This window comes from Phodopus roborovskii, unplaced genomic scaffold (assembly GCF_943737965.1).
Source record: "Phodopus roborovskii unplaced genomic scaffold, PHOROB, whole genome shotgun sequence".
NCBI lineage: Eukaryota > Metazoa > Chordata > Mammalia > Rodentia > Cricetidae > Phodopus > Phodopus roborovskii.
This window is the reverse complement of record NW_026126638.1, coordinates 184,544-208,670: the sequence shown is the minus strand read 5'-3', so window position 1 is coordinate 208,670 and position 24,127 is coordinate 184,544. Positions and strand designations below refer to the sequence as shown.

General features: G+C 42.6%; 1 protein-coding gene across 1 annotated transcript; it reads right to left on the bottom strand.

Annotated features, from left to right (window-relative positions):
* Positions 1–2,986: 2,986 nt before the first annotated feature.
* LOC127212929 (C-type lectin domain family 4 member A) lies at positions 2,987–13,351 on the bottom strand. Its single transcript, XM_051173129.1, has 6 exons — positions 13,060–13,351; positions 11,533–11,646; positions 9,256–9,357; positions 5,667–5,818; positions 4,663–4,775; positions 2,987–3,484 (listed from the first exon to the last, which is right to left on the bottom strand). Exons 1-6 carry the CDS (start codon positions 13,139–13,141, stop codon positions 3,343–3,345), a joined length of 705 nt encoding a protein of 234 aa, XP_051029086.1. The 5' UTR covers positions 13,142–13,351; the 3' UTR covers positions 2,987–3,342.
* Between the last annotated feature and the right edge of the window lie 10,776 nt (positions 13,352–24,127).

The window sequence follows — 24,127 nt, the reverse complement described above, 5'->3', positions numbered from 1 at the left end:
GACAAGGAAGTTTGGGGAAGAGGTAGGAGGAGTCAACATGTAAGACCAAGAAAGCAGAGGTCCAGGCCCTCTTTCCAGTAAGGTAAGACCAAGTGAAAATACTTAGATTAATAGAATGGGTTAATATTTAAGACAAAGTAAAAACCCTGCCTCAAAAAATGTAAAAATAAAAGTTAAAAAAATAGAATTATAAAAAAGCCACATAAAGATGGAAAGCACAAAAAAGATTCTGGATACTATATGGTATTGTGTTGTCTTTGTATTATTTGACTGCTGAGGAAATAGCAACAATTGTTAAAAGAAATGCTGCTAAATTAATCCAATTTATATATTTTAAAAATGCTTTGACTTCCAAATTTAAGTCTAAGGACAAGTTACTGGGGAAAAGAATTTGTATTTTTGTTTCCACAGAAAATAAAAAACTGTGGATTATTCCAAACTAACATGGTTTGATCAAACAAGACCCTCTGAAGCAATGTTCCGGGTGATCCAACATTCAAAACAGCTGGGAAAAGGCAGCCTTGCAGACCACTACAGCCAGGATTTCTGCATCTTCTTAGGCTTCTCCATGACAGTGCCCCCTACCATCAGGAAGCAGTTTGGAAAGAACAACACCTAAATTCCCAAATATTGTGTATAAATGTTTGTTTTCATTTATATGGGGTTGGTTTTAAATTACTACAACCAATCTCTCTTTAAAGGTAAAAAAAAAAGGTATAGATATATAAATATTTGGTTTTGGAATGGATTTTCATTTATTGATACAAATTTAAGGTCAATTTTATGATATGTCTATTTCTCCTCTTGTTTAGGTATTGTGTTTATAAAACTCATATAAAATGTATAATTTAGTATACCTATAATAGTCAAAACTTATAGTTAAGTGAGTTAGGTTTTCTAGATATATTGAGATATATTTGAGATGAATATGCATTCTTCAAATCTTTCAAAGACCTACAGAATATGGCATTTAAAATGGTTTAGGATTTTTCTTAACAGTGAGGCACAACTCTTCCTAGCAACACCACCTGTGTCAGAAAGGAAGATGAACATAAAAGAACTTCATTATGGAGTTTGCTTTCAATATAGCAAGATTAGCCATTTGGGCAAAATACTGGACTGTTTGACTTTATGCTATATAAAGTAGACATGCAAGACCCACAGGAAAGTGACTGCTGATACAAGGTGGGCATTGCTACAGGGTTCCTGCTTCATGGAAGAGTCTGCCAGACAGTCTGCAGGACACAGAGAAAAGTGACTGACAAACTGCCAACACAGGTGGGACATTTTAAAATTTGTTGCTTTGCTGAGGAGTCTGCCAGACACACTATGGCCTATGGGCTGAAGATGGAACATTACAGAAGAACTTCAGGTGACTGACCAGGTAGCAAGATGTCTCTGTCATTTCTAGAGTTTATATATTATCCTTCTGTGGTCTTTGATGGAGTTGAAGACAGATAGTTATGGTTATACTTTTCCTTAGGATTAAAGAGAAGTTACATATAGAACTTTAGACTCACAAAGATAGGATAGATGATGAAATATTTTCTGTAAATCTTGCTAAATGTTAATGGGCTAAATATTGTTAACTGTGGTTCTTATCTGATAACTGTTTTGTTATATATTTTGCTATGTTTTAGACAGAAAAGAGGAGATGATGGGAGATGTCATTCTGTAAATGTTTCTCTTATTGGTTAATGAATAAGGCCCTGTTGGCCAATAGGAAAGCAAGATAGGCAGGACTAGGAGACAAGTAGGTTTTGGGAAGAGGTAGGAAGATATTCAACATGTAGGACCAAGAGAGCTGAATCCCGGACCCTCTCTCCAGTAACATAAGACCATGTGGAGATACTTAGATTAATAGAAATGGGTTAATATTTAAGACAGAGCTAGTCAATAAGAAATGCTAGTAACAGGCCAACAGCTTTATATCTAATACAGTGTCTCTGTGTGTTATTTGGGGCTGGCATGGCAATGAGACCAGGCTGGTGGAAAAACACCACTCGTAACAAGCTACCTTATATGCCATCACAGAGCCTTCATCCAGTAGCTAATGGAAACAGAAGCAGAGACCCACACCTAAGCACTGAGCTGAATTCCTGAAATCTAGTTGTGGAGAGGGAGGAGTGATGAGCAAATGGTCAAGATCATGTTAGGGAAACCCACAGAAACAGCTGACCTGAACAAGGAGGAGCTCATGGACCCCAGACTGATAACTGGAAAACCTTCATAGGACTGACCCAGACCCCCTGAACGTGGGTGTCAGTTAGGAGGCCTGGGCAATCTATGGGGACCCTGGTAATGGAACAGCATTTATACCTAGTGTGCGAATGGACATTGGAAGTCCATTCCCCATAGAGGGATACTCTCATTGCCTAGACACATGGGTAGGGCTTAGGTCCTGCCCCAAATGATGTGACAGAGTATGATGATCCCCCATAGAAGACTTCACCTTCTATGGAGCAGAAGAGGGATGGGATGGGGGGTCAGTGGGAGGCATGGGAGAATGGGAGGGAGAGGGAACTGGGATTGATATATGAAATAAGATCATTTCTAATTTAAATAAAAAATAAATCTACAGGGAGAAAACATAAACAAAAGAAAAATCAGCCTCTATATTTTAAAGATGTGTTGACCTCCAAATGTAAACCAGGACATGTGTTAAATTGGGGAAGAGGTTTTGCTTTTGTTTCCACAGGTGGAGGAAAGCTATGGATACCATCAAAATTGATAAAGATTAATTTTTAACAAGGTAGCACTTAATTAAAAGAAAATTTGAGTAAGCACTGAGGATCAAAGTGACAGTAGGTAACAATGTCGCCCTGTCTGTCTGAAGGTGCTTAGGAAGATCTTAAATGATCTAACACCATAAACACAAAACAGGCAACTATGTCATGTAATAGAAGGTGTTGTTAACCTGATTGTGGTAGCCACTGCACAATGCATTTCCTTATCAAATAAAGACAATATAATATTAGTATATATATATATATAATTTATTTGCCAATTATACATCAATAAATCCAACGACAGGAGCTGAGAGAGAGAGAGAGAGAAATGAGTAGAGGAACCACACCACACAGTTCTATCATCAATTAAGGCTTTAGGAATCTAAGAATGGACAGAGAAGCTGGTGTGCTTCCACATATGCACAAAGGGGATCCTGTATAGTGTCTGGTATATTCTCATTATATAAGAAAGTAAAGGATGAATAAGTAAGTATATTCGTGGAGCGGTATTATCATAGGTATACCTATGCCTAAATAGGTATGCCTAAAACTTGGCAGGTGTCTATGTAATGGCAGATAAAAATGCAATCACATGTCCATGGAGAATGGTTTTTCATACGTATATTTTCTTCATCTGACAAACTGACTTCTGTTTCACACTGCAAGGGATGTCATTCCAGCCCCAACTAGAACGTGGATGATTTACTATAACACATTGTTCCTTGTCGTTGTTGGGATCACCTGGGTGCCAGAACCTGAAAGGGAGGAAAGGTCATCAGGGTGTTTCCTACAGCAATGCTGGGAAAGAGAAGGCACAGTAAGCAAGTCTGAGGATGAGGCTGGAATTTGTGGAAATCAGATTCAAGTGTGTGCAAAGCAGCCATTCTCCACCACCCATATCTGACATTTCCCTGGAAAACACAGCCCACCACATTCAAAGTTCTCTTAGCTTGTCACTTAACTGTTCTCCCAGGACACATCCCAGAGGCTACTTCATCCCTAGGTCTTGGTATCTGGGGCTGTCATTCCATAGGTGCTTATTTACAAGCTGAAAAGGTCTCTCCTTCTCATGTTTTAATAAAGTTTTTTCATTTTTAGAACAGTATTACTTTAGAAACTGGAGAACTAGTTAAAATATGTAGACGAACTAATTATTCTGTCATCTAGGACAAGTAATTTAATATCCTGGATTCCTACTTTTCTTCTCTGAAAACTGAGAACAACAATACCATCACTAACTATTTCTCAAAACAGAAATCAGGATAAAATATGGGAAAATACTAAGATATTCGAGTTTTTAAATAATTACATAAATATAAAACACAACAATATCAGATTGGGGCTTTTGATTTGTGAAAAATAATCAGTTATGATCTTGACATTAATTTTTGTCATGAAGATATAAATAAAAGCTGAAGAGATGGTTCAAAAATTAAGAATGCTTGCTACTTTTCCAGAAAATGTGAGAGTTCTGTTTCCAGCACTCATATTGGCGTGGCCATACCACCTGTGACCCCTGCTCCAGGTGATCCAACAACCTCTCATGGGTTCCATGGGCACCTACATACACATGGCACACACAGAGATACACATGCACACACACAAACAAAAGTAAAAATGGATCCTAGTTTCTAAAATAGAGATGAGTGCCTGAAATCATAACAAAACACACCTACGTGTAAGCACCTAGACTGTGTACACCGGGTACCTATCATTCCACACTCTTCAAACTCAATTTCCTCATCTCTTCTTGAGCATCAACAACACATGTCTCACAGGACTCCTGTGTTGAGTACATGGGGCTAAAAGTAACTCCATCCCCAGCAGCCACACCAGGACTGAGCTGCTTTAGTTTCACAACCAACAGCTGGAACACCCTAAAGTCTTCTCATGCCACAGCACCCAGGCCTCCTCTAGGTAACTCTAGACTCACGTGGCACTTTCATTGTATGGTGTCTGATCAACCCATCGCCACTGCCGATGACCTGGATCCGAAAGCCCGATAAAATAAGCATCATGAACATTCAGGATCTTGGTGATGAAATCCTAAAGGAAGGAAAGATGAAGTATTCAGCCTGGATGGAGGGCTGCTGTTTCTTTTATAGAAGTTTTATACACTCTTTTAAAAATTATTATAACAACATAAAATTATAGGTTCAGTGTGATGCACATATGCAAATATATAATAATCAAACATAGTTCATCTCTCCAACCCTTAAACAGTTTTCAAATTTTAGATTCATACACAATAATTGTACATTTTAGAGGTACTCTGTGATACTTTTTTCTGGTCACACAGAGATGAGAAGACAAAGAAAGGATCAAAGACCAGAAGGGCCACCCCCACCCCCAGGAGGGCCATCGTCCCCATCTGACCAGGACACAAAGTCATCACCCATAGGCCTGATTTCCATGTGACTGGAAACAGTCTCTGCCATGATCATAATAATTCTCATCTCAGACTCACTCCCCTCTTTTCTTCCCCAAGACCGTTCTTGAAAGTTGTACATGACAGAATTTTGCAGATGAATCATTCTCCATTCATAACTTCGGATATTTCCTTTCTGATGGCTGGCTGTGACTGCTGATTCCATCCCATTTCCCTAGTCAGCTCTGCGCCCTCCTCTGTTAGGCAGTTGCTACTACAGGAAGCATTAGAGGGCTGGGATGGCACACTGGTCTTTCAGGCAGAAACATTTCATCCTTCCCTCCACCCTCAGGCCTGGCATGTCTGTTGCCATGGTTCCTTGTGGGCTGTTTAGCTCCACTGAAGCAGGAGCAAGGTGTAGAATGCCAAGGCTGAAGCTACCTTTCCGGCTATTGGATGGAAAGCCTTCTGCCACATCACCAACTTCCATGTCCGCAAAACTCCCTCTCAGTAAAATGAGGAGGCAGACACCAGGCAGGCCCCAGGCGCCACTCCCTCCCACAATGCACCTGCTCTTCCTTGCTGTGGACCACCATCAGATGAGCGCCCATGCTGGAGCACTTCTCCTCACTCTCGCTCCAGTTTGCCGAGGCAGTGGGAATGAAGTAGCAGTGGGAACTAGATGGCTTCCAGTCCTTTGGGCAACAGCTCCAGACTTTGTCTATCCGGGAGGAAGGAGATTAAATGCAAAGCACAGTGTATAAATATTGCATAAGACGGTGCTCAGAAGAAAGTGATCATACCAAGAACCAAGAAATTCTCAAACGAAACAAAACAAGAAGTGAAACATCAAGGAAGAGGGAGAAGAAATAATATAAGAGCCAAATGATGGGAAGGAGTGTTCTCTTCTGGACATAACGTGGTTGTTGCACATTACAATCACAGTGGTGGTGACCCACCTGAAACTGAGTCCATCATACCCTTCCTACAGGACCTCAGCAGTTAAAGGTTGCAGAATGACGAAGTCTTGTTCTTCAGTGGTATAGCCGTGGATACACTGCTATTGAAAGGATGGAAAATACAGCCTAACTCTCCAATGACCCCAGGAAGCTAGAAGTTTCGAAATACTACCTAAGAAGCCCTAAAAACCTCAAATTCCAGACCCTGTCCTCTGCCAGTAAATAGGCAAAAGGCCACCTTCCTTGCCGCTTACGACAGACAGGCCCTTGAGTACGTGATCCTGGCATAGTAAGATAATGGGAAATGAACTGACTAACAGCTTATCCGACATCAGTAAACTTCTTGTGAAACCCCCACCCCAGTGACCTATCTTAACTGTCATTTGTCACCCCACCCAGGAGCCTGTGCAAATGCAGACCTCTGGGGCTATAGAAAACTGATTGGTCTATAAAGTGCGGGCTTGAATGGTTTAAATTCAGTGCAGGCTCTTGATACTTAGGATGATTGGTTTGCGATGTGCACGCTTTGTTGTAAACTCTATAAAAGCTGTCTCAGTTCTGCACTTGGGGTCCTCAGTCCTCTACCCCTGTGTGGTGTATGACTGTGGACCCCAGTGCACTTGAAATAAAAAAGTCCTCATGCTGTTTGCATCAAGACCGCTTCTTGTGAGTGATTTGGGGTGTCGCCTTTCCTGAGTCAGAGCATGAAGGTCCTCGATCTGAGGGTCTTTCACTATCACTCAAATAAAGAACCCCTAACCATGCATGCTCATGCAAGAAATCCTCCCTCAATGCAGTGAGTCACAGAAAGCAAGACATTCAATTAAGAGGAAGAAGTAGGAAGGGGTCTTGGAAAAAGGAAGGGTCTTGGTGGGAAAGGGCAGGCGATTAAAAGAGAATAATGGCAGCCTTTGATCAAAGACTGTGTCTCCTAAGAATGTCAGGATGTACACCCATAAAGTCTCACCACCAATACTGCCCAAACATGAGCTGAACAAGGACAACAACAATAGACATGCTAACATGAATGGGGTGTGAGGCAGGGAGTCTACAAGGCCTCATCCCTACACAAAGAACTACAGGCAACTAAGGAATGCTGAGAGGGAGATGTGGTCCTCCCCAGGGAAGAGCACACCCACTGGTTATCCAATACCAAATGGTCAGCCCTGAAAACACACATACAGCTAGCATTCTACATAATGAGCAGGTTATACTAGTGTACTTAATTTTTCTTCAAGGAGAGCCTTTGGGAATAGATAGATAGGTAGGTAGATAGATAGATAGATAGATAGATAGATAGATAGATAGATAGATAGATGGATGTATATGATGTACACATGTACATATGTAGCAACAATTATTTTTTTAAAAAGAGGCCATTAACTTGAAAGCAAGGAGTAAATGGGAGGGTTTGGATTCAGGAACGGGAAAGGGGAAATTATGTAATCATAATCAAAAATAGAAAACATAATTTTAAAGGCTTCAGTGAGAAGATACAAACATCTTTGAAAATATAAAAAGCAGCAAAAAAGCAGATGTAAAAAAAAAACAAAATGGAATTTTTTTACTTGAAAAAAATGTAATAACCTTTTCAATTTACAATAAATGGAGCCAATAGCAGAGGGAGGAAACAGACAAATCAGTGAACTGTCAAATAAGACCATAAAAAATACCAACTTAACAAAAGGGAAATACACAGATAAAATAAATATAGCCTCATGTTATGATCCCAAATGGGTATATATGAGATAACACAGGACCAAGATTTGTGAAGTATAAAGTGACACATGGGAAAGGAGAAAAGAGGCACTCAGAGAGAGAGGACCACTCCGAAAAACAGAAAGAAAGAGTGTTAAGGGAATGGTGGAAATAAATCATATGTCAGCAAATACTATAAAACATACAAAAAAATCTTAGAACTAATTAATACACTTCTAAGTAACATAGGTGTCAAAACATCAAAGTCTATTTTAAAAACACATTTAACTGGGCTGGGTGAGGCTCAGTTAGAGTGTTTGCCTAATGAATAAGAAGCCCTGTGTCCCATCCACAGCACATCATAAAACCAACTGGAGCAGGGAACACTTATGATCCCAGGATTAGGGAGGTGGGGGCAGGAGGATTCAACGTTTAATGTCACCTTCAGCTACATAATGAGTTTGGGGCCAGCCTGAGCTGTGTAGGACTCTATCTCAAAATAAAACTGAACTGAACAAAAATGAAAATACGGAATGTCAAAACTTGTAGGACACTATTCTTCAATAAAAGGATTCAGGGCTTCTCAGTGAAATGGCTGAGATGAGGATGGAGACTATCCATCGAGAGTCTAGGACAGAGGCTTTCTAAATCCCGGAAGTTAGGAAGCAAACTGTTGACAGTGATATGCCAAAAACACAGGACCAATGGGAAGTAGTCCAAATGCACAAAGGCAGAAAACACAAAAGTGTCAAATCATAATACAATAAATGTTTGCCGGTACATGCAGATACACGTGACTAAGGACAATAATTAATGGATAGAAAAAACAAATCAAATGCATAAGAATTCCTAAATAACAACTAAACACTGAGCTGAACTGGAATCCAGATGCAGAGAGGGAGGACAAGACCACGCTGCAGAAACTCACAGAGACAGCTGACCTGGACAAGGAGGAGCTAACAGGCCCCCAGACTGAAAGCTGGGAATCCAGCATGGGACTGACCCAGACCCCCTGAACATGGGTCTCAGTTAGAAGGCCTGGGCAGTCTAAGGGACATCTGACAGCGGAACCAGGATGTATTCCATGTGCACAAAAGGACTTTGGGAGCACATTCCCCATGGAGGGACACTCCCTTAAGTTAGAGGCAGGAGGGAGGGCCTAGACCCTACTCCAATTGACTTGACAGATTTAGATGACCCCTCCTGGAAGGCATCACCCTACATGTGGAATGGGGGGGGGGTGAGAGAAATGGGAGGGGAGGGTGGGGGAGCATGGGAGGGTTAGATGAGAGGAAGAGAGGGAGGGAGAGGGGACTGGGATCAATATGTAAAATAAGAAAAATAAATTTTAAAAAAATGTTTTAAAAAAAGAATTCCTAAATAATACATCTCTAGGTCTAATGGCTAATAATCCAAGACTTAATGTGTCCTGGAAATACTTATATGTAGGGTGTTTACACTCTGCATTTGACAACTGGATTCAAGGCACATTCAGTTTTACCTTCCTTAGATGAGTTGTTTTTCATACAATCCAATCTTGTGTGATTCAGTTGTTCTATAGTATTTTTTTCTTCAAGAAGATCAGAATATAATTGAAATAAAACTGGAAAAAAGAACGAAAGATAGTCATTTTCCTGGTAGCACTGTAATTTTACTCCTCACTCATGTCTTCCACACACACACTTTTTGTTCGTTTGGTCGGTCAGTTTGTTGGTTGGTTGGTTTTACAAAACAGGGTTCCTGGCTGTCCTGGAACTCACTCTCTAGAGCATGCTGGTCTCAAACGCACAGAGATCCACCTGCCTCTACTTCCTGAGTGCTGGGATGGAAGGTGTGAGCCACCACTGCCTGGCGTTTCCTGGCGTTTGGTTCTTTGAGGCAGGGTCTAGCTGTGCAGCCCTGACTCATCTCACACAGTTTTCTCGCCTTCCCCCCAGAGAACTAGGCCTGAACCCTCACTCTTGGCTATCACTTTAATGAACCAAACCAGCATAGTGATCGATCGCAATTTGAAACGACTCCTAGATACAAGTCAGGGAGATAGGGGGCTGGGGTGGATCTGGGAGGAACAGGGGGAAAGGATGTGGGTGAATATGACCAGAATACATTGTATGAAATTCTCAAACCATAGAAATGTACTTTTAAAATAAGGAAGATGGAAATACTTTTTGTCTGTGATTTGCAATGAACTTTTTTTTTTAACTGACTGCTTTTCCCTTCCCTGACTACACCTATTGCCCTTTGACCCACCACATCCTGCCTGTTGTTCTCATTTCACTAAAACCACCCTTGAGCCAAACATGATAGCGCCTACACATAATCCCCGCCTGGGGAGGGGGGAGACAGGAGGATTGCAAATTCCAAACAAGCCTGAACTCTGTGTATCAAGTTCAAATCCAGTCTAGGCTACAAAGTGGGCCGTGGTTTTTTTTAACTTGACCCCAGTTCTCTCCCTCCTCAGCCCTTGGGACTCTGCTCTGTTGTGCCTCACCTTCCTCGCCTCCACTTCTTACTGTCTCTTATAATCTCCTCTCCCTCCATCCACCCCTTTACAAACACAACATTCCCCACTGCTCCATTATCCTTCCTTCTCATGCTTCCTTCCGCCAAGTGAGGCCCACGGTCTCACCTGCTACCCAATGTGAAGGTCTGGGAGACCTCAGACCTTCCCCCCTGACACCCAGACCAGGGTGTGCTCACTAAACACGACACTTGAAGATAAACTCAACACACTCACAAGTCAAATCAACATCTTCTATCCTAAACCTGCCCCTTGCCCTGTATTGTCTTCCTGTGTCAACACGCTCATCGCAGCTGAGTCTACCAAGTCCGGGTGTTGGAGTGGCTTTGCTTCCCGGGTCCATCAGTCCTGTTTATGTCTACCACACATCGCTCCATTTCTTCTCCCCTTGGGGCTATGTGTTCTAGACAAGCTTGCTTAGTTTTCCCCATATTTTCTTATGCTCTCACACTTCCAGGACACTGCTATTCCACACAGGTCCAGATGTCACCTCCCCCGAGCCTACCTCAGCCCCCTGTGCTTACACCCAGCCTGCACAACACTTCCTGTACAATTTTGTAAAAGTAGCTTCACTCGGTCACTCTAAAGTTTTTTAGAACAGGGGCTGTTATTCTGGACTCTAACACACTGTGTATCACACCCTAAGTGGACATTACCAGTTATTGAGGGGAAAGATAAGCTCAAATACACAAAAATATACTAATTTTGCACTTTTATTTGTAGACGAGGTCTCACTATATAACCCTGGCTGGCCTGGAACTCACAGAGATCTACCTGCCTCTGCTGTGCCTTGCCTTTATTTTTTTCTTTGCTGAAAGCCACCTGTTTGCTAAATTGGCTTTGATCTCACGCAGTCTGGAGCAGGAATAAATAATTAGGAGTTCTGCCCCTGGAATCGCTTCACCCATCTCTTTTCTCTTGCTACTCATTCCAAAATATGAGTGCCTGTGTGTCCATGGGGCTGGCTTCTAAACGCTGCTGGGAAGCACAGACCGGTCCTCAGTACTGGAGCCTAACACACAAGCCCAGGGTTTCACTCTATCATACCAACAAACACACCTGTTTCTCCAGGGAGAAAGAATGACTTTACAGAAGAGTTGTTCTGAGACAGAGCAAAATTCCCAATGCCATCTACCTCCCCAGGGAAAGCATCAGTCTCAGGTTTCTTGAGAAAACCACTGATAATTATCTGTTTCTAATGGGTGTCTCTCTTCCTACAAGATAGGCGTTGCTTGCTTACTCCATGGACATACTTACTGTTCAAAGCAACAGAGGACAAGATTGCCAACAGCAGGAAAAATATCATTGAGGCAAGAAGCAGCGTGGGACAGCCAGGACTATTTTTGTGAATGGTGGTCTTCTTTGGGGGAGCTAAAGGAAAAACCAAATTAAATCAGTAGTGAACTCTGTCATTTCTTCTTTGTCATCTTCTTTTCTACCATGAAATATTAATAGTATGGACTCTTGAAACAACATAAAAATTGAATAGGAGAGAAACAATGCTGTCCATTGGATAAAATGAAAGCACAAGTTTCTATCAGTGACAACAACTCGTTAATGTTGATATTTAAGAGACACATGTGAGTGTAGCTGTATATCCTTTCACAGTTTTAAAGTGCATATATATGCATGCATATTTCCCCATATGACTGACATACCACAATCACGCATTTCTGCCCTGTTATTTTCCTTCACATTGTATTATGAACATTTTTCTGTCACCATACCTTCTTCTTTAATATTCTTTATTTGGCTACATACGTTGTATATTTAAATAATCTCCCAAACTGTCTCCAATATTACTTTAAAGCATGCAAAACCAGGTAAGTCACATGTTTAGGATGTGGTCTAAGGTTATCTTTTTAGCTACTATCTCTTGGTTAGAATCCCTCTTCTGGGTTGAAGGGGACCAGGAGGGAGGGTGGGGGAGAGCTAGGGATATGATGTGTTTGTATAAAATGCCATAATGAATCAACCGGTTGGTTTGCATGCTAGCTAAAGAATTTGTTTTAAAAAATAAAATTTTCTGAAATAGTATAGACCCCTGTAACTCTAGTTACAGAGCTTATATCCAGCATGTGTGACCTCCTGTATCCATTGCAATATGAGTAGACACATTGCAATATGAGGACACTCAAACTGTCCTTCAAAATAAAACTGCCTCCAAAATACAAAGTAATTTCTTAAAGTTATAGTGTGCTGTCAAGTAAGCAGAAAACTAATAACTTCAGTATAATATCACAAGAATTTATTTTCAGTGGGCCGGTGGTGGCACACGCCTTTAATCCCAGCACTCTGGAGGCAGAGGCAGGAGGATCTCTGTAAGTTCAAGACTAGCCTGGTCTACAAGAGCTAGTTCCAGGACAGGCTCCAAAGCCACAGAGAAACCCTATTTCAAAAAAGAAAAAAGAAAGAAAGAGAAAAGGAAGAAAGAAAAAAGATTTTATTTTCATGGGGAAAGTATAGTTTTACATATATCAAAAATGCATGCTTTCTCTAAATACGTCAAAAATGATGCAGTAGAATTCAGACTTTCTCTAAATGGTGAGAATAAAGACAGTAGTATCACGAGCTCTTGTCTTTTCCACCATACAAGGCAAACCCCCTTCAAGCTCTCCACAAACAATTCAAGTAGGGAGACTCCTGCCTCCGTACACAGCACTCAGACAGACAGCAGCGAAGATGCCCCCAAGCCTTGCTCAAAAACACTCCTTCTTCACCTCACCATTAGCTTAGACCACCAGAAAATGAGGTTGCATTGTTCTGGAGGTGGGGGAAGTTTACCTGGCGATGAGTCTGAGACAGTGCCTGAGGAAACTGATTGAATTTTGAAGTTCACATCTGTGTATATGTTTGGTGAAGCCATATTGAGAAGAGACCTGCTTTCTTCAGAAAGCCCGTGTCATCCTTAATTTTTTTCCCTTACAAACAAGAAATAAGCATGGTGATAAGTATACCACCAGCAACTGGAAGCTTCAAAGGCGCTACACGGGCAAAGTACCTCTGAGACTACAGCATGAAAATTTAAAGCCACAGGGTGAAACTCTCTGGTTCACAGAGAGTCCGATCCCCACAATCAGAAGAAAGAATCGCAAGCTTTAAACCTGTTTGGGGTGGATATGCAAATACTGTGAAACGTGGGCTGAAAGGGGAAGAGGAAGAAACAGGAAGAAACGGAAAAGAGGAACTAAGCAATGGTGTATGCTGAGACCCGAGCCCTCCATTTCCACAAGCAAATACGATTTCTGAAAAGCAGCCAGTGTGAGCTAATGCTGCTAATACTGTACCCACAGCGCCCTCTTTAGCTGGACAGTCGGGTTCTAGGTGTCACTTTCTGAGACGCTCCTTGACCTGGCTGCTCTCCAGCTGTGTACAATGTGCACGACTGTAAAATGGGGCAGATTATTATCCTTTCAAGGTCAGTGAAGAATTGTGCTGGGATTTTAATGAGGATTGCATTGACTCTGTAGATTGCTTTTGGCAAGATTGCCATTTTTACTATGTTTATCCTACCTATCCAAGAGCATGGGAGATCTTTCCATCTTCTGGTATCTTCTTTATTTTTTAAAGACACAAAGTTCTTATTATATAGGTCTTTCACTTGTTTGGTAAGTGTTACCCCAAAATACTTTATGTTGTTTGTGGCTATTGTAAAGGATGATGTTTCTCTGATTTCTTTCTCAGCCTCTTTGTCGTCTAAATAAAAGTAGAGTTACTGGTTTTTTGTTTTTTGTTTTTTGTTTTTGTTTTTTTTTTTTTGAGTTTATCTTGTATCCTGCTAGTTTGCTGAAGGTGTTTATCAGCTGTAGGAGTTCCCTGGTAGAGTTTTTTTTGGGTCGCTTATGTAAACTATCATTTCATCTGCAAATAGAGAAAGTTTGACTTCTTCCTTTCTAATTGGATCCCCTTGATCTTCTTTTGTTGTCTTATTGCTTTAGCTAGAACTTGTGGATTCTAAGAGATTCATATAAGGTCCCTCACAGAAGGGGGAAGGGACAAGTTCTCCAGAGCACATGGGGGGGGGGGGTAGTGAGTGGAGAGGGAACTAGGAGAAAGAGAGGGGGAGGAGAGGAAAGCACGTGGGACTAGGAAGATTGAGTCGGGGAGGAATAGGAGACAGAAAAGAGAGAGCAGGAGAGAGAGAAAGAGAGAGAGAGCATAAAAGAGGGAACCATTATAGGATTGAAGAGGAAATTGAACCTAAAGAAATGTCCAGATACCTACAAGACTGACTCCAACTAACAATTTGAGCAACAGTGGAAAGGCTACCATAAATGCCCTTCCCTGATAATGAGATCAATGACGAATTTATCCACCATCATGGAGCCCTCATCTAGTACCTGTTGGTAACAGAAACAAACACCCACACCTAAACACTGAGCTAAACTAGAATCCAGATGCAGAGAGGGAGGACAAGACCACGCTGCAGAAACACAGAGACAGAGGACCTGAACAAGGAGGAGCTAATGGCCCCCAGACTGATGGCTGGGAATCCAGCATGGGACTGACTCAGACCCCCTGAACATGGGTCTCAGCCAGAAGGACTGGGCAGTCTAAGGGACCTCAGACAGTGGAACCAGGATGTATCCCTGGTGCATGGAAGGACCTTTGCGGACACATCCCCCATGGAGGGATACTGCCTTAACCTAGAGACAGGAGAGAAGTCCTAGTCCCTACTTCAAATGACTTGACAGATTTAGATGACCCCTCCTGGATGGCATCACCCTACATGTGGAGTGGGGGGGGGAGAATTGGAGGGGAGGGTGGTCAGGGTGCATGTGAGGGGGAGAGAGAGGGAAAGAGGAAGGGAGGGAGGGAGGGTTAGAGGGAGAGGGAACTGGAATCAATATGTAATATATATATATATATATTTTAAATAGTTTTAAAAAAAAAAAAGATGGGCCAGATTTCCTATGTCTCTCTGGCTCCCAACGTCTGCAATCTGTGTTCCTTCTTTGTATGAGTGAGGAGCTCCTGAAACAAGCCAACCAATGCCATGCCCTGGGATGGGCTCTGGACTTCCTTTTCTGCTGTGTCAAGTTCCCTGTTTGCTTTTCTAGTTGAGGCAGGGTCCGGGTGTCAGCCATCTCTTCCAGCTGTTCCTCAGCTTTCTCTAGAGTCTCTGCGGAGACTGCCTGGATGTCATCTACTGTCTTCATTCACGCTGTGTGCTGCTCCTGAAAGTAACCCTGCAGCCAGGCATGCACCCCACATATCCAGTGTCTCACAGCTGCTCTGATCTTCACAGGCACATGAGGGCTCAAGGCACTGGGTGATTAACCCTTACGTGTCTTCCCTACTGGGTCAACACAGTTCTTTTCAACTCAAGAACAGGAAGATATGCTTCGTAGGGCTTGGCTAGGAAGCGCAGGTGCCCCCAACACACACACTTCCACACTGTGGGGTTGGAGGGAACAGGCCCTCTATTAGTAATGTGGCAAAGTTGCAATAAGCAAGAGAAACCACGGAAAATCTCAGAAGTAGACACCAGAGGTGTGGCAGAAGAAAAAGCCAAATGTTAACAAATCAACAGGCATTCTTAAAATACCTGAAACTCAGAAAACAAATGCTAGATATAAATATAGATATAGACACATATATCTATACACATATAGATATATTTGGTTTTTTGAGACTGGATTTCTCTGTGTATTCGTGGATATCACGGAACTTGTTCTGCAGACCAGGCTGGCCTCAAACTCACAGAGAACCCACTGCCTCTTCCTCCCAAGTGCTGGGATTAAAGGCCTGCACCACCATCTTCCAGCCACATTAGATATCTTAAACTGAGTGCTGTGAAATATTTAAAAAGCTATCCAAACAACTAACTCAGAATAAACCAATGAACCATCCACCAAATCAATGGTGGTCCAAGCCCCAAAAGGAATTCACCAACATCCACCCAAGAGACATTGGAGGATGGTTGAGCACAAGGGGCCCATACAGGTACCTGGTGGCAATCTAGGAAATTTCTCTAATGAAAATGAACCATCGTGGGATCCCACATTCAAGTATCAAAAGCTGTTAACCCAAAATCACAGCTCTCACCTCAAGGAAAGTAAGGGACAGATTCTGGAGTCAAATGTGAGTGACAATAATCTGGGAACATGGAGTCATGTTCCCAACACCATGTTCTAAGGTGCTGACAATTTCATAAAGTTTTTACAGTTTATAGCAAAGAGACATAAACTGGAGTGCTTTCAAATGCCTTCGTGGTGTAGAGACATGGCTCAGCAGTTAAGAGCACTGGTTGCTCTCAAAGAGGACTAGGGTTGGTTCCTAGCACACATGTGGTATTTCACAACCACCCTTAACTCCATGCCAGGGCATCAGACGGTGGGGATCTGCCAACCTCTTTTGACCTCCAGAGACATCAGGAATGCATGTGGTACACGTGTCTGCAGGCAAAACACTCGCAAATATAAAATGCATCAAATTTTTAAGTATTTTATTTTATGTGTCTGGGTATTTTGCCTGCGTGTATGTCTGTGTACCATGTGCAGGGTGCACTTACATAAGAGGGGCATTGGGTCACCTGGAATTGGATGGAGTTAGAGACAGTTGTGAGCTGCTGTGTGGGGGCTACAAGTTGAACCTGGGTCCTCTGGAAGAGCAGCAAGTACTCTTATCTACTGGGCCACCTATACAGACCCATAAAGTTAATGAATCTTAAACATTAATTAAATTACATTAGTAGACAGTTATGGCAAAGTGGGGTTGCGGGCCTCACATGCTCTTGAATGACATTTTCAGATTCTAAGCTGGCGGAAGCTAGTGGTTAATACTTTCCCAAAGGGTTTATGTAGCAGTCACAAGAATGTTAGGTAAAACACGGAGGTGGGCAATGAATGATTAATAAGGGATCTAAAAAATATTAGAAGATAATGTGGTTCTGGGATGCTGCAGTACTCCAAATCTCCAGTCACGTGCGTTCAGCCAATCATCCCTGGAGAATCTCCACATGGGTGATTCTTTCTTTCAGCTCACACAGTAAAGAGGGCATCCATGTGATAGATCTGGATCAGGAAGCCCAGCTTCAAGCAGGGTGAGAAGGGCATTGAGAAACATGAAATCATTGAATAGGACTGCACAGCCCCCATCTAGCAGAAGAACACATAGAAACCAAAGTCTGGGGAGCCAAAGCAGAGGAACTTTCTCACAGACTCCAAGCTGCTCATAGATTGGGAAGAGTCTCACAGAGGTAGATAGGACATGTAAACCCCAAAGAAATGTACAGAGGAATGGCCAGCATCCGCCTGCAAAGCATATGCACTGTACCAGATCCATCAAAGGAAGATCCTGAGGGGAGAACAGAACCACTACTGCAGGGGCACTCCCAGGAGTGGGACAGGTTTCTGAGAGCTAGGGAAGCGACAAGAGGCTTGCCAGAAAGTTCTCATGTTCTTTGTTCGCAGCAGCTCTTTCCGGCCATATCTATTCTTCCCTTATTTAACATCCAGAATTAGTTTAGCCAGCTGCTACATCGCTCAGTCCTGCTGTTTTTGTCCTACATCCCTTCTATTCCTTGTTACTTTTGTTTTTCCCTTTACCTCTCTCCTGAAGAACACAGGCTGGCCTGATTTGTAGGGTCTCCATGTCCCATCCTCCTGGAAGATGGTGTTTTTAACAAAATCTCAATTGTTCAATTTTACCAATAAAGATTTGGGATCCAGATGCTGGGGTGAAAACCTCTAGCTCAGAGAGGCAGAGAAAACACCCAGCTGACCTCCCTCCTCAGCCGATGTCCCAGAACCTCTCTCCTGCCATCTCAAGTCTCCTCAAACTCAGTGCCCCTCTCCTCTACTTCCTGTGCACCTCTCTCTCCATCCTCCTGACTCCCTCTTACTCTCTATGGTTCTTTTCTCATGTCAACTTCCTGACAATTGGTCACTTGCTCCACCTCTTGACCTACAGTTGACTTCATATAATCCTGTTTACAGTATTCAAGCATAGAGCTCTTAGATTAAAGGGCTGAGCCACACCACAACTAGAAATATGTGTTTCCAGTAGTTAATACAATCTCAAGGTTCACAGTGTGATCAAATATCCTATAACAGGAGGGTCAGGCTGTTGTGTGTTATTTGCTCACACACAGCTCTACCTCTCTCGCTCCCCACACTCGTTTCCACCCCCACAGCCCCCCTTCTGTTTATGTTCCACTCATCTGCCTCTGGCACCCCCCAAACTGATCACTATGTGAGGTGGACTCATTTAAACCCTGCCTTCCACAAGATCTCCTGAGCAAATGGGGGGGGGGGTTAGGAAAAAGAGAAGGGGTGAAGGGGAGGGGACAGGAGAATAGGAGGGAGCAGGAAAATTGTGTCAGGAAAAGAATAGAAAAGAACAAAAAAAGAGATACCATAATAGAGGGAGCCATTATAGGTTTAAAGAAAAATCTGGCACCAGGGAAATGTCCAAAGACCTACAAGGATGACCCCAACTAACAATCTAAGCAATAGTGGAGAGGCTACCTTAGATGCCCTTTCCCTATAATGAGATTGGCAGCTACCTTAAACGCCATCCTAGAGACTTCATCTAGTAGCTGATGGAAGCAGAAGCAGACACCCACAGCTAAACACTGAGCCAAACTCCTGGAATCCAGTTGCAGAGAGGGAGGAGAGATGAGCAAAGGGGTCAAGACCAGGTTTGAGAAGCTCACAGAAACAGTTGATCTGAGCAAGGGGGAGTGCATGGACTTCAGTCTGATAACTGGGAAACCAGCATGAGACCGACCCAGACCCTCTGAATGTGGGTCTCAGTTAGGAGGCCTGGGAAGAGTATGGTACCTCTGACAGTGGAACCAGGATGTATCCCTAGTACAGGAACAGACTCCAGGAGCCCATTCCCCATGGAGAGATACTCCCTCAGCCTAGAGACACAGGGAAGGCCTAGGCCCTACCCCCAAATGATATGACAGACTTTGATGATCCCTCATTGAAAGCCTCACTCTCCCTGGGGAGTGGATAGGGGATGGGATGGGGGGGGTCTTGTGGGGAGAAGAGAGGATGGGAGGGACAGGGAACTGGGATTGATATGCAAAATAAGAAAAAAATATTAAAAATAAAAAAGAAATAGAAATATAGAAAAAATAAAATAAAATAAACCCTGCCTTCAACTAGACTTATTCTGCTGTTTTTCCTTTCCACTCAAGCACACAGTAACTACTAGGATCCCTTTGCTCTCTAAAATGACTGGCATGCAAGGAGTAGCTTATTGTTTTAGTGGACTCTTACTCTATTTTCATAGTAAATGGTTCACAGGTAATGTCTATTACTAAAGACAGTATTTTACTCTCAAAGCAGTGCTGGGGATCAAGTCTGCGTCACTGACAAGCAGCCCAACATGGGAAAAATCACACCTACTACAATCCTGTCTGTCTCAGAAACTATAAATAAAAGACTGGAGAGATGACTCTGTGGCTAAGAGCACTGACTGCTTCTCCAGAGGACCCAGGTTCTATTCCCAGCAACGCATGGCAGCTCACAACCTTCTGTAACTCTAGGCCCAGGGATCCTCCTCTGGCTTCTGTGGGCATCATGTATGCATGTGGTATACAGACATACATACAGGCAAGACACCCAGCACATAGATAATTAATAATAATACTTTTTAAAATATGCAAATGTTTCCACTGGAAGATATGTTCAAATCTTTGTTTTAATTATTCAACAACCAAACTCCAAGTGTTTTTCTAGTGGAAAACAAAAACCAAAAAATGTAACTCCTCCAAAATTCCCAATCCCACAGTAATTGTCCCCAATGAAAGTGACTTAGAAGAAACAGAAGACAAACAATGCAAAAGCATGGTAGTAAATTAATGTGGTTTAATAAGGATCAGGAAAAACAAATAGGCCAAATAGATGCTTATTCAGGGAGAAATAACTTACAACAGAGACAGATGAACACCAGCAGGTTCCTGGTCCCAAGGACGCCTCCAGATGCTCTTCTGTCCCTGTGCTGCAAGCCAGAGAGCTCCAGGACTCCTTCCCCAGACCTAGTTCCCCCAGGTAATGTCCGCCCCGTCCCCATCCCCAATGGGCATGGTGCGGACAAAGTGAATATGTCACTACAGTAAGTAAGTTCAAGTAAGTCAAAGAGGACACAAACTCCTGGATGAATTCCAAGACACAGACAAACGTGAATGAAACATGGAAGTCAATTCAGGATGTGAATACATAACAATAAAGAGATATAAATGCTGACTACAAAACAAACTGAAATGAAGCTGGAAATGAAAATTTCAGGAGGTCAAATGTAAGCTCAGTGAAAGCCTCTTTAGTGGGATAGATCACCATAAAGACAGACAATCGGGCTTCACAACAAGGGAAAGGAATCGGTACACTCAGTCAAGAACAATGTTTTAAGCACACAAGTGGGACACGCGGGATTTTGAGATGCTACAAAAACAGAACCTAGGAAGTGTGGCCCTAGAAAATAGGAAGAATCAAAGACATGGAAAAGATTTTCAACACAATCATAGCAGAATTTTCCCCAAATCTAGAGAAAGAGAAGCCTGTTCAAGGTCAAGAGGCATATAGAACACCAAATAGACATAACCAGAAAAGAAACTCCCAAAGCCATCTCTAGAAAGGGCATGGTAATGAGCTCTTCATGCTGACAAGATAGGTTACTAATTGCAGTCTCCTGCATTTTTTAATTCAAGCTCTTACAGCTATAAACTTTACTCTTAGGACTGCCCTGGCTATTTCTCTGGAAACATGTGGATAGTGCTCTCATTTCATGGTTTCTGGGAACATTATCTATTTCTATGTCCCCATTTCTCTGTATATGTGTGTGTGTGTGTGTGTGTGTGTGTGTGTGCATGGATAGGGTTCCATGAACATGTGCAAATGTGTATGTCGCCAGTGGTCAACACCAAGTTTCCTCTGCTGCTCTCCACCTTATTTTTTGAGAGAGCCTCACTCACTAAACCTAAAGCACACCAAATCAAAACCAGCTGGCCAAGAATCCCCCGGGATCCTCCTGTCTTCCTCTTCTCAGTGGTTGAATCACAGGTTCATGCCACGAAACCCACCCTTGTTTGTGGGCAGGCACTGGGGATCAAAACTCAGGTCTTCAGTGAATCATCACCCAAGCCCCTTGCGCTAGCTAGCTCTTTGTCAACTTGACACAAGCTAAGAGTCATCTGAAAAGAAGGAACTTCAGTTGAGAAAATGCTTTCATCAGATCAATCTGGAGGCAGGACTGGGGAGGATTTTCTTGGTTGATGTAGGAGGGCCCAGCCCACTGTAGGTGATACTATCGCTTTGCAAGTGGTTCTGTGCCACAGACCGTAAGATCACACAGTAATTATACAGCCATTATTTCCTGACACGACCCACTAGAGCCATGGGCTCTGTGTAGAGGTTTTTAAACCAATACGAGGGTCATATTTGGTGTTACAGTCTTATGAATAAAAGTGGCTCTTTCTTGCCGTAGATTCTTCCTGTAGCTTATTCCTTTCTGTAACAAACTTGGGATTTACTTCCCACAGTTCAGCACTATCTGATCATTTACTGGGCACAACTTCTCCATGAATTTGGAGTTTACTAATTACATTCCCTAGCTATGTGTGAAACCTGTCGTTCATTACCAGGCCCTAGTTTACTGATTACATTCCTTAGCTGTGTGTGAGGCCTGTTTCCACTATCAGGCCCTTGTTTCCCTCTCTCATGTAATTGTAGACGTCTGCCTTTCTGCAATTATCCTTACTGATTTGGTCAGTGTTTAGGGCCCAGGCAAAAGCACTCCATCTAAGACATTCCCAGATATCCAAGGACATAGAATTACTACACACCCAAAGCTGTTGATTCATAGCTGCCCAGATGGATAGAAAAAATAAGCATGCCCTAGCTTTACCTCACTGGCAGACAGAGAAGAATAACCTAACTAACCGCGCACCAAAAGCTTCTCAAGCTTCTTACATTCACCTTCATCCCAGTTATTGACCCAAGATCTCAGCTCAGAGATTTACTGCTTGTGTTTCCCCTGAGAAGATAACGGCAAAGGAAATCAACCCATCTGCTCACCCTCAGGTGAAAAGTAACCTTTCCTGAAGGCCTGTGCCCACTGAAGCCCGAGCACTGGAAGGGCCAGGTTCAGTTGCTTGTGCAAATTAAACTTAGATCCTCTCCTTGACTGACACCCCTAAGCAACTGATGCTAAAAGCCTCCCTTAGCAGGAAACTATAGTGAAAGTGCAGACAGCAGACCAAAAGCTGCTTGCTTGCATTCCTCTGTTTAGTTGCCTGGTTACCCAGTACTCCCTGTGCATGCTGGGAGAACAGCAACTGCTGAGTGAAAAGACAATCTTTGCCTTCCTCGTGTTTTTACTGAATATAAACTTTTAGCTTTCTATTTAACCACTTAAAAATGTAGCATAGCAGCCGGGCATTGTTGGGGCACACCTTTAGTCCCAGCACTCGGGAGGCAGAGGCAGGCGGGTCTCAGTGAGTTCTAGGTCAGCCTGGTTTACAGAGCTAGTTCCAGAACAGGCCCCAAAGCTACATAGAAACTCTGTCTCAAAAAAAAAAAAAAAAAAAAAAAAAAAAAAAAAGAGCATAACACACCAGTCGCCCTTTCTAGAATTCTCTGATGATTCAATCTTTTAACTAACCTCCTTCCCTCTTAAGGAGTTCACAGACTGCCAGGACTTGCCCTATGTGAAGATTCTGACCTGTCTTTTAATGGTGCAAAAGAATTACAGCCCTGGAACCCCCCCCTAGGGCTGTAAAATTGCTGGTCGTAATGATACATAAACTGGGAACATTTGTTGAGAGATATGGAGAATAATAAAGAGACATGGATAGAAGGATCATGTTGTAAGTAGTTTCTTTTTTCCCTCCGATTTTAGTTCCTTCGCTTATTTGTGGCTCCTTTTTTTTAACCTTGAGCGAAGATTTTTAGAAGCTGGCCTTCTAACGCTTTCGATAGTCCTGAAGTACATAAGAAAACAGTCTGAGCAAGCAAGGAGGTCCACGCCTATAAACAGCGCTCCTCCACCGCCTCTGCATCAGCGCCTGCCTCCAGTTCCTGCTCTGACCTCCCTGAATGGTGGACTCAAGATGAAATAACCCTTTCCTGCCTGGTTTGCTTTTATCACGGCAACTGAACCCCTAACTGTGACATCCATACTGCTCTACTTCCATCAATTATTCCCTGTTCATTCAAAAAGCCTGTTGTTCAATCTCCAAATATTTATGTGCTATTGATTTCTAACTTTATTCCTTTGTTGTCTGATAAGATACAAGGCATTGTCTTAACTTTCTGTGTTTTTAAGGCTTATTTTGTGGCCTATAACGTGATCAGTTTTTAAGATGGCTCCATGGGCTGCTGAGACTTATTCTCTCTCTATTCAGGAAGATCATTTGTAGATAACTATTGAATCTGGTTGGTCTTTGCTGTGCTTGGTTCTGAAGTTTCTTTGCTGATTTTAGTTTTAAAGAGCTGTCTAACCATGAGAGTGGAGCACTGAAGTCTCCCCTGTTACCGTATCAGGACCCTTTGTGAATTTTGATGTTTCTTTGACAAAACTGGGAGCCACAATATTTCACAACTGTTAAATCTTCCTAATGAATCATTCCCCATTCCTAATGAATGTTTTCCCTGGACCAGCAGGTCATTCTTCAGTGACAGGACCTTGAGAGGAAGGACCAAGGATGAGGGAATAATAAAGAAGAGAAGAAAGTTTGGGATCATTCTTGCCAAAATTGATGGCTCATGCAAGCAAGTTTATCAACTACTGCATCTTATATACAATTTTCAGGGGAGAATGAGAGTCAACAGAAGCTATCATATCATGAGACAGTCAACCAGAAGCTCATCAAACAATGTTGCACAAAGGGAACAAGGAT

Bases quoted from the DNA above. Each gene is read 5' to 3' on its own strand.
- LOC127212929 (XM_051173129.1), bottom strand. From the start codon at position 13,141: ATGGCTTCACCAAACATATACACAGATGTGAACTTCAAAATTCAATCA. The intron at 4,776-5,666 runs GTGCATTGTGGG...TCCTTCCTTTAG, and splicing joins TCCACAGCAAGGAAGAGCAG to GATTTCATCACCAAGATCCT. The intron at 3,485-4,662 runs GTGAGTCTAGAG...CCTCCCTTTCAG, and splicing joins CCATACAATGAAAGTGCCAC to GTTCTGGCACCCAGGTGATC.